Below are 14504 nucleotides of genomic sequence, written 5' to 3'. Positions count from 1 at the left end.
TTAGACCCAATTCAGCTGTGTGAGACAAATACTGGGTTAAAGAAATTATTTGATGGCAGCTAAAGCAATGAATAATATCTCACTGTGTTCCTTTGTAATATCGCAGCTGTTATCAAGGCAGTGTTTATTGTACAATTGTAGATATGAATGATACTTGAATTTACATAATGTAACATTATAAATGCGTATGAAATACTCTACACACCCTGCGTCTACGTTGGTTTGCTTTTGTTTAAAATAGATGTGCTTCCGTACACCAGTTAAACAGGATTCATTGATGCTACAGACAGCAGTGTAGTAAGTGTGTATATGTGCGCAGAAACAAGGATAGAGAGAAAAGAGGAAAGGAGAAATAAAGAGAGGGAGAAGAGAGAGGGAAAAAGAGAGGGAAACCGAGCAAAAGAGAAGAAAGAAAGAAAGGGAGAGGAAGTGAGACAGATGAGATGTAGATATACATAGGTAGCTACAGTATATAGATATAAAACATATGGATATAGATCTTTCTTTACCTTTTATTGTTTTTCTGCAGACAAAATGAATTGCCTCCTATCATACAAGGGTTACCTGATATCATTCTCTTCATTCTGTCTCCTGGTTAGCATCGTTTATCATCAAAATTTAAAAAAGGTAAGAAATAAAATAATTTGATTATGTTGCTTAGTGTTACTATGTTGATGATCATTTAATTGTTATCTGAATTCACTAGAAGTATCATACAATTCTTCGTTGTAATTACATTTCTCATTTAAAATGTAATCTAATCATTTGTTGTAATTTTTTGTTGCTATAAGAAATATAACATTGTCAGCAGGAAAAAATGTAGAATAAAAAACCCAAATGGGGTAATTATTTTTACTAAATCTCAATTGCAAAAATGGGTTTTAGCTCCAAATACATGAATTTACATAAAAAGCCCCCCACTGAGGGTGTTTATATCATCTAAAGGAGACTGTGCCTTTGGGATGGGTGGCATATAGTAATCTCATTACATGTACAGAATATAAATAATATGAGAAAACTGAGAAAAAGTCGCAGTTGTGTTTTTTCTTGTTACAACTATCTGGGAAATTCCTAGTGCGTTACATTGTTAATACTGCTCATTAATACTAAAGTGAATATCTGCTTTTTCTTATGTTGATTTAGGGCTAAAGGTCTTAGCTTATTATTTTCTAATATTTAGTGGCTGGAGCTTTGCTCTCTGATACAAGGCTATAAAAGTCTTGCATAGTTATTGGCATAAAAAATGAGCTTACTGTGTACTGTGAAGTTCAGTGTATTCCAATACGCAGTTACTGTAGCTCCTAAGTCGTCTGTAATGGTGACTTTATATAGTCAGCTTGATAAAATTGTTATTAGCCATGTTTAAACGTAGATCGGTGGATCTCTGTCAGAAAAACGAAGTTCTAAATAATGTTATTTAGATTCCAGAGGTAATCTCTTTACAACCATTTTAAAATATTCCTGGAACTTGTTTGGCCAGATATATCCCAAACTGCTGCTACTCTGGGGACAATGTAATATTACAAGCCATGTAATATATATGGAAGGCTTGAATTTTCAAGAACACGACCTCACTATCTGATATCAATATGACTTAATAGGTGAGATGAGTAAGTACCGTAATATTCGTAATCGCTACACTCGTAATGAGTACTTTGTACTATTCGTGTATTTGTTCTGAATAGCGAGTACAATGCAAGTCAATGGGAAATGCGAGTAATTTCCTGCTGTACCCAACAAAGAGGTCTGGGGGCCTTGGGAAAGGCTGAAATGGATGGGAAAGTGATGAAAGTGAATGGGGAGAGCCTGGAAAACATGCCTACATGCATTTCTGACTCACATATGGTTTCTGGGAATAAGGATTTCACAGTATTACACCACTTACTCTTTCTCTCTCTATTTCTCTCTCTCCAAGCACTTCATACTCACCGATCACTGGCACGGTTGTCACACTGCTCCCGCGGCTTCTCCTGCTTCTGTTGGAGACACTCATTAGGCTCATATGTACCGCCCAGCGGGCTCGGCTGCGACCGCCGAGCCGCTTGGATTCGTGCTCGTACTGCGGGTGGAGGCTCCAGCCTCTCACGGACCCGGGGGTCACGTCGCTCTGCAAGGGAGTTGGCGCTACACGCAGGGATTTGGGTGAGGAGTTCCATGGCTGGGGCCATGGTGGGTTAGTTTGGAATGTAAGATTGTGACGCCACCCACGGGTTGTGGTGATTGTAGGCACCATCGCTGCGGTGAAGGTATGGGGGCTCCCGGGAGCGGTATAACGGCACAGCTAGGTGTTGACCCCTCCGTGGGTAGGGGGTGTTGGTCACAGGGCCCGGTTGGCGAGGGCCAGGGTATAGGGTGAAGTGTTGCGGTGCGGCGCAGTGCCTGATGGCACTGGTGTACTCACTCTGACACAACACACTGGAGTCTCTGGTAAACCAAACGGAGTGATGAACGGGGCCCGCAGCCGGCTGCAGCTTCTCCCAGAATAGGTTGGTGGTTTACAGTGCTATACAAATGAATAAATTATTATTATTATTATTATTATTATTATTATTATTATTATTACCTTTCTCCTGCACCTCTGTGTGTAAATGTTTGACTCCTATGCCTAGACACCGGTAGTCCGCTCCCCGACTTGTATATGCTGTAGGAGCCCGTTTGCCCACAGACGCTGGCCTTTTGGGTCTATATGCCTTGGCGGTGGCTCTGCCCTGTATGGTTGGGCTGTTGTCTTCTAACGGGGCTTGTGTGGGATAGGTCCTTAAGTCCAGTCCGCAATCAGTTGATTTGACTCGGCCCTGTCGGTTCAGGGCTTTGTACCTCCTGGTGCTCCGTTTTGCAATCGGTTCCCCGGTTCAGTACTGGCGGGCCACCGCCCGACCCCAGTCCCTACGGTTCCACCGGCTGTAATCCCAGCTCCTGCAGGCGGCCACCACCGTCTGCCTCCTTGCCAATGGCGACTGGGCTCCAACCCAGCCACCTGGTAGTCTCTTGGCAGGCCTGGACACAGGACTGCCCGTGAACTTGACTGCTCTCTACCTCCTCTAGACTACTCTGCACTTGTACTTGACTCTTTGTGTGTGTTTTCCCGCCTCCAGGCCTGTGAACTCCTCTGTGGGTGGAGCCAACTGCCTGGCTCCGCCCCCCCTTGTGTGGACATCAAACCTGGAGGGTGGTGACAAGGTATTTAGTTTGACTGATGTCACCTAACCGGGAAGGGGTGTGGGGTTGTGTGTGACTACCTGGGACGACCTGACTAGTCCAGGGCGTCACATTCACCCTTGGATTAATGCAGACCGTCCACGGGCTACCCGTCCATCACCGGTTTATTTTTGCTTCTGAAAAATAGAAAACGGAAACACAATACAATTATACTATCATTTGTACAAACTTTCAACATTTTTTTTAGCTTTTTGGATCTTCCCTTACAGGAGGCACATACTTGAACGTTACGAACGTCAAACACTTTTATTAACACGGGAACCGGGTCCTCAGTCACCCACCCAAACAACCTAGCCTTGATGCTGCCCCTAAGAAGTGGGCAGCACCCCTTTTCCCCAGTCCAGGAACGGGCCCAGGTATGTTTAACGGGACGGGTGCAGGTTTCACAGTCCTTTCAGAGGCCCCACGTCCAGGGGACCCCTGACTCGGAGGATGGCCACCGGTTGTAGTGGTGGCGGGCCTCGGCCAACAGCTTCCCGCAGGCCCATCCTCCAGTCTGCCTCTCCGGAGGTGGTGAAACCGGACGGCCGGTTAAGGCAGGTATTATTTACAAGCCCAATAGTTTTTGGGTGGCCTGCCAGTTCTCGGCCTTGTCTTTTGTAAAACGAGGCAAAACAAAGTCCCAACGGGGACGGGCAGTAAGGGTCCCAACGGGGACTGTTCCACTTTGGCAGCCAGGAACCGCTACCGCTTCAACTTTCTTCATTATAAATGCGGGCATGCACATCCGCTCTCCTGCCCAGGAGCCAGGACCACTTGGGTGCCCTCAGTGCCGGCTACGACCGGCCTCTCATACTGCCGTGGGCCCTACTGATCAGTGGCCTGCTCCGGATCGGCCTGTGTGGGGGACGGGCTCAGCTGGAGTCCCTCAGTGCCGGCTACGACCAGCACCTTCGGTAATGAGGGACCCCGCTGTGACGTGTCCTGCTCTGCCGCTTGGCAGCTGCGTCCCCGCCGTGCCTCAGCCGGGGTCGGGTGTCTGGGCTTCTGGGCGAGGGTCGCCTCCATTGCGGCCGGGCGGACTGCCGGAGCCGTCGCCATCTCGGTTGCGGCCATGCTCGGGGCCGGATGGGATGTCGGCAGCGGTGCTGGAGCGATGGTGACTGTAAGGCCTGAGGGCCCAGTATCCGGGTCCTCCCCCGTAGGTGGTACGAGCTCCGCTGCCTCGGACTGGGGCAGCGGGTCGGTCGGGGCATTGGCTGCGGACGCGGGCGACGAGGGAGACGGTGTGGCGGACTGGAGCAGACCAGATCCATCAGCCGCAGCGGCTGATCCCTGGGGGACATAGGGGCGTGGGTCACTGCTTACCCGCTCCTCCGAGATCATCTCCACTTTGCGCACCCGGACAGCTGCAGCCAGGCCCTTCACCCCTGACGTCCACTTCGCCAGCATGAAGTGGACTTGGGCCTGGATCTTCTGACACATCCTTCCGCGTTGGTGTCCAGGAATGGTTTCCGGCAGAGTCCTGGCGTCCCTGCACTTCACGGCGTCAGTTACATGCCGCAGATCTTCACCCGCTCCCCCCTCGGTCTTTTCCGGGCACTCTCCTTACTTTCTGCACTGCTCTCAGGGGGCGGGGCTTCATCTTCGCGCCCTTTCTGTTCAGGAAAGATGGCTCGGGTGGGAACTTTTCGCGCCCAAAATGGCGGATTCTCCAGTTTTTCAGCGGGACGCCACTGGCGATAAACTTAAGGCACACTTCCACAGGTAAGTGGATGGTTCTATCCTGTTCGTCACGCCAGAAGAGTCGATATGTACCGCCCCGTGGGCTCAGCTGCGACCGCCGAGCTGCTCGGATCCGGGCTCGTACTGCGGGTGGTGGCTCGAGCCTCTCACGGACCCGGGGGTCACTTCGCTCTGCAAGGGAGTTGGCGCTACACGCGGGGATTTGGGTGAGGAGTTCCACGGCCGGGCCCGCGGTGGGTTAGTTTGGAATGTAAGTTCGTGACACCACCGACGGTTTGCGGTGATTGTAGGCACCACCGCTGCGGTGAAGGGATGGGGGCTCCCGGGAGCAGTGTAATGGCGCAGCTAGGTGTTGACCCCTCCGTGGGTAGGGAATGTTGGTCACGAGGCCTGGTTGGCGAGGGCTGGGGTACAGTGTGAAGTGTTGCGGTGCAGTACGGTGCGGTGCCTGATGGCACTGGTGTACTCACTCTGACATAACACACTGGAGTCTCTGGTAAACCAAATGGAGTGATGAAATGAACTGGGCCCGCAGCCGGCTGCAGCTTCTCCCAGAATGGGTTGGTGGTTTACACCTTTCTCCTGCACCTCTGTGTGTAAATGTTTGACTCCTATGCCTAGACACCGGTAGTTCGCTCTCCGACTTGTATATGCCGTAGGAGCCTGTTTGCCCGCAGACGCTGGCCCTTTGGGTCTCTATGCCTTGGTGGTGGCTCTACCCTGTATGGTTGGGCTTTTGTCTTCTAACGGGGCTTGTGTGGGATTATTATTATTATTTATTATTATAGCGCCATTTATTCCATGACGCTTTACAAGTGAAAGAGGGTATACGTACAACAATCATTAACAGTACAAGACAGACTGGTATAGGAGGAGAGAGGACCCTGCCCGCGAGGGCTCACAGTCTACAGGGAATGGGTGATGGTACAATAGGTGAGGACAGAGCTGGTTGTGCAGTGGTCTACTGGACTGAGGGCTATTGTAGGTTGTAGGCTTGTTGGAAGAGGTGGGTCTTGAGGTTCCTCTTGAAGCTTTCCACGGTAGTGGAGAGTCTGATGTGCTGAGGTAGAGCGTTCCAGAGTATGGGGGATGCACGGGAGAAATCTTGTACACGATTGTGGGAAGAGGAGATAAGAGAGGAGCAGAGAAGGAGATCTTGTGAGGATCTAAGGTTGCGTGCAGGTAGGTACCGGGAGACTAGGTCACAGATGTAGGGAGGAGACAGGTTGTGCATGGCTTTGTATGTCATGGTTAATGTTTTGAACTGGAGTCGTTGGGCGATGGGAAGCCAGTGAAGCCAGTGAAGGGATTGGCAGAGTGGCAAGGGATAGGTCCTTAAGTCCAGTCCGCAATCTGTTGATTTGACTCGGCCCTGTCGGTTCAGGGCTTTGTACTGGGTCTGAGTACCACTCCTGGTGCTCCGGTTTCCAATCGGTTCCCCGGTTCGGTACCAGCAGGCCACCGCCCGACCCCGGTCCCTACGGTTCCACCGACTGTAATCCCAGCTCCTGCAGGCGGCCACCACCGTCTGCCTCCTTGCCAATGGCGACTGGGCTCCGACCCAGCCACCTGGTAGTCTCTTAGCAGGCCTGGACACAGGACTGCCCGTGAACTTGACTGCTCTCTACCTCCTCTAGACTACTCTGCACTTGTACTTGACTCTTTGTGTGTGTTTTCCCGCCTCCAGGCCTGTGAACTCCTCGATGGGCGGAGCCAACCGCCTAGCTCCACTCCCCTGGTGTAGAAATCAAACCTGGAGGGTGGTGACAAGGTTTTTAGTTTGACTGATGTCACCTAACCGGGAGGGGGTGTGGTGTTGTGTGTGACTACCTGGGACGACCATGCCATACTAGGTCATTTGATTATACTTAGTATCTGCGTTCCCATATTTCTGACCATGCCCTGGTATTGTTGGGCCTCCTTCTGTTTTGTGGCTTTATGAGGGTGTAGGTTTACTGTCATTCTCCCTCTTGGTATTGTTATAGCTGTATATATGCTATTATTGCTATTTCAACTTGTGCCACATGTTATTTATTCTTGTGTCTATGATCTGTAAGATATACAATATTGTTGTGGGACTTGGTTGGGGGTGCATGCCGTGTCATTAGGTGTGTGCTTTTTGTATTTTAGTGTTTTTAACTTTTGCTACAAATAAAGGTTGCCTTTTATCATTTATTGCTATTGTGCTCCCCATTTATGTGCGGTACATTTTTCTTGTTGTTTCCATTGTTCCCTTGCTGCACGGGTGAGCACTTGCTCCAATATCTATATATATAATTGCCTTATTCTGTCTGTCTGTCTGTCTTGCTCCAAAAATTGTGTCACCGTGACAGTGTCATTACAGTAACTGACAACTGTCGGATTGGCCGCTGGGCTCGGCCTGGCCCCGCCCCCCCCACGGATTGGCCGCTCGCCTCGGCCTGGCCCCACCCCCCACATGGATTAGCCGCTTGTCCCGGCCCTCCACATGCATCGCCCGCTCAAGCGTACCCCGGCTCCCGATACACATGTGCAGGGAGCCGGCATACGCTGACGCCTCGCCCGCTCAGCCCCGCTCCAGCGTACACCAGCTCCCGGTACACATGTGCAGGGAGCCGGCATACGCTGACGCCTCGCCCACTCAGCCCCGCTCCAGCGTACACCGGCTCCCGGTACACATGTGCAGGGAGCCGGCTTACGCTGACGCCTCGCCCGCTCGCCCCCGCCACACATTGGCACACTCGGCCCCGCCCCCGGCGGACATAACCTTGCCATGCTGGGATCGTGACGGAGCCGGTGTATGCTTGTAACCATGATACACATCGCGTAACTATAGGAAACGCTTCCCTTAGTTACCCGATGTGTATCATGGTTACCAGCGTATACCGGCTCCCGGTACACATGTGCAGGGAGCCGGCATACACTGACGCCTTGCCCGCTCAGCCCCGCCCCGGCACACGTTGCCACGCTTGGACCCCCCCGGCGGCCCCAGCATGGGGGATGGAGCACGATGGGGAGTGTGCAGCATGGGGGATGGAGCACGATGGGGGGTGTGCAGCATGAAGGATGGAGCACGATGGGGGGTGTGCAGCATGGAGGATGGAGCAAGATGGGGGGTGCGCAGCATGGGAGATGTAGCATGATGGGGGGTGCGCAGCATGGGGGATGGAGCACGATGGGTGGTGTGCAGCATGGGAGATGGAGCACGATGGGGGTGCACAGCATGGAGGATGGAGCAAAATGGGGGGTGTGCAGCATGGTGGATGGAGCACGATGGGGGAAGTGCAGCATGGGGGATGGAGCACGATGGGGGTGCGCAGCATGGGGGATGGAGCACGATTGGGGGTGCGCAGCATGGGAGATGGAGCACGATGGGGGGTGCGCAGCATGTCGGATGGAGCACGATGGGAGGTGCGCAGCATGGGGGATGGAGCACGATGGGGGGTGCTCAGCATGGGGGATGGAGTACAATAGGGGGTGCGCAGCATGGGGGATGAAGCACGATGGGGGGTGCGCAGCATGGGGGATGAAGCACGATGGGGGTGCGCAGCATGGGGGATGGAGCATGATGGAGGGTGCGTAGCATGGGGGATGGAACACGATGGGAGGTGCACAGCATGGGGGATGGAGCACGATGAGGGGTACACACCTCCCCCCAAAACACACACACACACCGCCACACGCGCACCGCACAACACACCACACACACACTGGGAACCACAAACACTGCCCTACACAGACACCCACACACACACAGACAACGCCGCACACACACAGCACCCAACACACAAACACCGCGGCATACATAAATATACGCACATACCGCGCAACACACACACTGCACAAAACATACCTCCCCCAAAACACACACATGCACTCCACACCCACACAAACCGCGCAACACACACAGCACCACACACACAGAACGCTGCAGACACACAGCGCTCCACAAACAATGCAACACACACAACGCAACACACATACAACACCGCTCTCACACCCCCCCACCCAGACAACACCCAGAACATTTACATCGCCCTACACAAACACTTGGTAACTACACACAACATCTATATATATATATATATATATATACATATATATATATATAAGACAAAAATCATACATTAACTACACAATACGTAAATTCTAGAATACCCGATGCGTTAGAATCGGGCCACCTTCTAGTATAATATAATTACTCTTGGCAGTGCCCCCTCCTTTCTCTGGTTGTTACCTGGGACGACCTGACTAGTCACTATTCACTTCTGCCGTTCATTAGGCTCATACATATGTACTGCTTCTCCAGACCCCCAGCATCTGTGGTTGGTTGCATATATTGGAATTTCTGATCACGTACTAGTGATTTGCCTGCGCAAATTCTAGGCTCCAAAGACACATATATGACAATCTTTAGTATAAATTTATTTTAATTCACTGTAAATCACAGGGTACAGTAAGGGACAGCCGACGCGGAACGGGGGCGCCCAAAAACTTACGGTGTCATAACCTCCATTGTCAGGCAGGAGTAAGATCCCATAGGGCACTATAGGGATCCTATATATTTAGTTCCCTCATACTGTCCCCTTTTTGTGTTCACTAGCACTGGGTGTGATAAATAACTCTCTTTTAATAATATTTTTGAATAAAGATTGTAATTTTATTAGGATTTGAGGTTCCTTTGTATGCGTTAGTTGCAGTCAGACCCGCCACCATGCTGAGTGACAGCTGACTGACTGCAACCAATCACAGATGCCAGTGGATGGGTCTATATCATATAGTAAAATAAATAAATTCTGTTCTGGATGGTGTTTCTGTTGGTTTAGTCATTGCCAGTTGTGAAGAGGTTAAGATTCTTCCTGAGGATGTTTCTTGGCTCCCTCTAGTGGCCAGTGCTGGAAGTGAGTCAGGTTCTGTGCTTGTCAGTGAGACAGGTGTGGGGCTTGGCTCTAATCTCAGTGGGTCAATCATGTTCAGGTCTTGGTGTATAAAGAAAGAGATTCTGCCTGAAGCTGACGCGGGTGATATTGTTTCCTGTGTCAGTTTTTCTCCAGTGAACATGTTTTGAACACCAGGTCCTCCTGTTATGTCGGCCATGTGCCTTTGACCCGCAGGACACTTCTCCAGTGTGCTCCAGCTGGTCTTTTTCTCTAGGAGATCTCCAGTGTGTCTACTACACTTTGTCTGCTTCTGTGGATTCAATTTTTGTCTTTTTTCCTAGTCATCCTGATCTTGCCTTTGGAGCCTGGGATAAGTAGTTTGTTTTCTAGCCTGTGACTGAACAGTTTTCATACATTTTTCTCTTATGTGCAATGTTTATTTGATTCTGTGTCAATTTGTTTTCAAATGCTATGAAGACTGTTCATTCACAGTGAAAAAAACGTATGGTGGAGGTTTTTTTCTCTGTGTCTGAATATAGTCCTGCATCCTGCATTTTTTGGTCATATTTGCAATTTGTGCTAAAATGTGTTCACACTGATGAACTTTAACAAAGGGACCTTGCTGAGAATTCAGTGAAGACCTTTTTCCATCATTTTTACATATTAAGGCTATGTGCCCACGCTGCGGATTTGCAGCGGATTTGCCGCGGATTTGCCGCGGATTTCCCGAAAATCTGCAGCAGCGGCACTTCCAATCCATTTCAATGGTATTTTGGAAATGCTGTGTCCATGCTGCGGATTTTTCCGCTGCGGATTTGCCGCAGATTTTGATCCGGAAAAATCTGCAGCATGTCAACTGTTTGTTGCAGATTTGGTGCGGATTTTGGGTATAGAATGGGGAAAAAAAAAAAAAAAATCCGCATCAAAATCCGCGGCAAATCCGCGGTAAATCCGCGGGTGCGGATTTGCCGCGAAAGTCGCGGATTTTCAGGCAGAAAAGTCCGCAGGTACATTCTACCGTGGACACATAGCCTTACTTTGCTGTACTTAGTATACAGTTTATTAGACCACATCAATGGACTGCTCACTATCAGTCCTGTTGGACATTGAATATTTTTCTGCCTATGACAGTTGCTACTAAGCCATTTTTGTGACAACCTCTTTGGATGCTAATCCTGCCTGGTGCCCTGTACAAGAGTTCCCTGATGTAGTGGATGGAGGATCGTGTGGTCCTAAGGGAATTTTGATCATCAGGAGTTGGCATATATTAGGTTTTGCTGGCTGCAGCCAGGGATCTATCCTATCCTTTGGTGTCTTAGTTAGCAGGGACTCTCTTTGCTGAAGTCTATTCCTAACCAACTGTGTATTGTTTATTTCTTATATCATTGTCAATATATATTGGGGGCTTTAACTATCCCTTTGGGGCTGCTCTGAGGCAAGTTAGGATTAATTTCTTCATCTTTAAGGCTAGCTAGTTTCTTATGTGGTGATGAGATGTCTAGGTAGTGTAGGCATGCTCCACCACTATTTCTAGTTGTGTTTAAATAGTCAGGGGGTTTCTGTCTGTTAGTTACCATCCACTCTTGTGCTCTTTTTTCTGGGTTTTCAAGGTTTTTCCTCCTGGACTTTTTGGGGTAGTGGATGATGTTTTACCTTGAATGGAATTTCTATGGGAATGTCAGTGGTCTCATAACAAAATTCCCAATCACAGATGGTGGGGGGCCTGTATAGCAGTCTGCAACCAATCACAGATACTGGAACAGAGGGTGGGAGTGGGGGAAGAAGTGAATATTGATGAACCTTAATAAGTTGGCCTGGAAAAGAGTCACACATGGGAAAATGCCAGGGCCCTGGACAGTTGGGGGGGCCCACTTGACGTCTTCAGTCCTGCAGGCCCCAGTCTGAGATCCGGCAACTGCAGTGCTTGGGCTGGCAGCTGCTCTCAGGGCCGCCATCAGGGCATTACAACAGTGACTCCTGTAAGGGACCCTATGAGCAGAAGCCAGGAGGGGGGCGCAACTGCTGACAGCCAGGCCCCTCCCCTTACATTCCTTTTCCTCACCAGGCCCCAGGGGGCGAGGCCGCCATCAGAGCAATGAGGGGGGCTCAGGTCACTCATAGAGAGCTGCTCTGCACTGATTTATGTGATCGGTGCAGAGCAGGACAGGAAATGTACTGGACCAGAATGGAGGATGAGGTGAGGGACGTGTCAGGTGATTTGACTAATCATGTGCCTGATCACTTCCGGTTATTATCTTCATGCATATGCACTGCTTTCTCTGCCCACCAGCAGTCCCCAAGTATCTGATTGGGTGCAGTCACACAGCACCCCCACCCTGTATGACTGTGAGTCTGACTGCTTTCAATCACAGGCGCTGTGTCTGCGTCTAGTTTGGTGTAAAAATAAATAAATAAAAAATTGGCATTGGGGCTAGAGATGAGTGAACGTTTCAAAGTCCAGTTTGCTGAGCCTTACCAAATAAACGCTACGTTCACCAAACCAAACGCCGAACCCCATTGGATTCAATGGGATGACAAACAAAAGGCAGAGAAAACACCTTTAGGGAGTTATGTACCCCTATAGACGAAAAAAAAAATAGCCAATGCAAGAATAGAAACAATAAAACTGAGTTTTATTAATTTGAATAATTTAAAAAACAGAATAAAAATAAAAAATAGTGCAAAGTGCACAATAGGACAGCATGACAAAGGACATATAATAGTATCAAAATTTACAACAATATGTATACAAGGCTCCACATGATATACCAAAAAATGTAAAAAAGATAATAGCCAAAAAATAGCATTAAATATAAATAGTACGTCCAAGGTAGTATATTCTCACAAATAAAATACACAGATACAAAAAGGTGACACTCATATGCAGCACAAGATTGCACATAAAGTATAATATATGTAATAAAAAATGTAATACAATATGTAAAAAATAGTCCCACAAGGTTGATTTAAGATGCAGGACTAACATGCAAAAGGATTAAGGTGCAATAATAAAGTGCATTATAGAGGTATAGCCAGATAGAAACAGTATCTTGATGTAGATGTGTATCAAATTCAATAGATGATAGTATGGGGAGCTACCAGGACAGGCACACCATAGGTAGGAGCAAGTGTTACAGATATGGGGAGGAGGGTTTACCTGAGGTCATGTCCCTCTGCCGTGCCGACGTCAAACCAACACGTGTTTTGGCACGTGGCCTTCGTCAGGGTGGTGTGGTGGTTCATCCACCCTATCACACTCTGTTTATCACTCTCATTTTGAAGTTGAAGAGATGTGCGGCTGCCAAAGAAATCTACTGGAGTAGGCTGTCCAGTAACGGAAGTTGCTCTCATTATTCTTGGGAAAGAATGATCTGGTGTTTGCTCACTAGACCTTTGACTGAGAGTAGAACATCCCACCCATACACCTAGTACACCCCACCTTTTCACCTTTCCACTACAATCTCGTCATGATTCATCACTCATTGCTGATGTACCCTTTCTCTTTAAAACAGATGATTCACAACCCTATGCCCACACCTGTCAGACACCACACACAAAAGATAAATTCTTTGTTTCTTGCCTGAGATGGTAATATTGTGAAGGCACTAAAAAGTAGCAATACCTAGGAATGTGGCTCACTGCCTAATTTGGAACAGGCAGTGAAAAGTGCCATGACCTATTTAGCTAGTTCACTAGCAAATTTAGAGTGGGCAAAACTTAGTAACAATACCTAGAAATGTGGTTCACTGGGTAATTTGGAGCAGGAATTGAAAAATGACAAGACCTATTTAGCAGACCCAGCCTCCTATAGCCCCAAGCTCCAGATGCAAACTTCCACATGATGTTACTAGTGGACACCCATACGAGGTCATTCACACACAAGTCCAGACCTGGACGTTTATTTCCACACACGTTTGGAAACTGGCGTTCTGACCGAAGGATCCACAACAGAGGTGTCCGTACCCGAACAGCGTAGCCATACACTCAGGAATCACAGCCGTCCCCTCACGCCACCTCTCCAGAGGGGACACCGAGACCTAAGATTGACATGAGAAGTGGGAAGACTAACAATGCTTACCTCCGATTTAGGTTCAGGGGCTACAAAAGACAAAAAGACCGGTGTAATGGAGGAAATGTACACCCAGACCGTCATATTCCACATGGCTGGGGGGGAACAGTTTTTCAGATGTAATTATGTGTTGGGGTATACTTAGAAAAAACAATTTTTTTGACCTTACACATAGGGTAAACCTGAGGAGTGGGAAAGGTATCATCTCTTTGACCTGGAGAATTCTTAGCCGGCAAAGTGGTTTAAAATGGAGGAAATGTGCCAAGACCTATTTAGCTAGTTCACTAGCAAATTTAGAGCAGGCACTACTAACTAACAATACCTAGAAATGTGGCTCACTGGATAATTTTTAGCAGGCAGTAATAAGTAGCAACACCTATAAATTTGGTTCACCTTGTTATTTGGAGCAGGCACTGAAAAATATCAAGATCTACTTAGCTAGTTCACTAGCAAATTTACAACAGGCACTACTATCTAACAATACCAAGAAATGTGGTTCAATGCATAATTTGGAGCAGGCACTGAAAAGTGCTAAGACCTACTTAGCTAGTTGAGTACCAAATTTAAAGCAGGCACTATTAACTAAAAATATCTAGAAATGTGGTTCACTGGCTTATTTTGAGCAGGCAGTAATAATTAGCAATACCTAGAAATTTGGTTCACTGCGTAAT

General features: G+C 48.5%; 1 protein-coding gene across 1 annotated transcript in view; it reads left to right on the top strand.

The window, feature by feature from the left end:
- The first annotated feature begins 235 nt into the window (after positions 1 to 235).
- LOC142257246 (NXPE family member 1-like) overlaps positions 236 to 14504 on the top strand; it is a 332584-nt gene continuing 318315 nt past the window's right edge. The window contains exons 1-2 of the mRNA XM_075329401.1: positions 236 to 297; positions 530 to 627. Of these exons, the coding sequence (XP_075185516.1) occupies positions 535 to 627 (93 nt within the window). The 5' untranslated portion in view covers positions 236 to 297; positions 530 to 534. The remainder of the gene's footprint in view (positions 298 to 529; positions 628 to 14504) is intronic.

The sequence above is a fragment of the Anomaloglossus baeobatrachus genome, chromosome 11 (assembly GCF_048569485.1).
Source record: "Anomaloglossus baeobatrachus isolate aAnoBae1 chromosome 11, aAnoBae1.hap1, whole genome shotgun sequence".
Lineage (NCBI taxonomy): Eukaryota > Metazoa > Chordata > Amphibia > Anura > Aromobatidae > Anomaloglossus > Anomaloglossus baeobatrachus.
The sequence above is the reverse complement of the archived record's forward strand: the minus strand, read 5'-3'. Positions and strand labels throughout refer to the sequence as shown.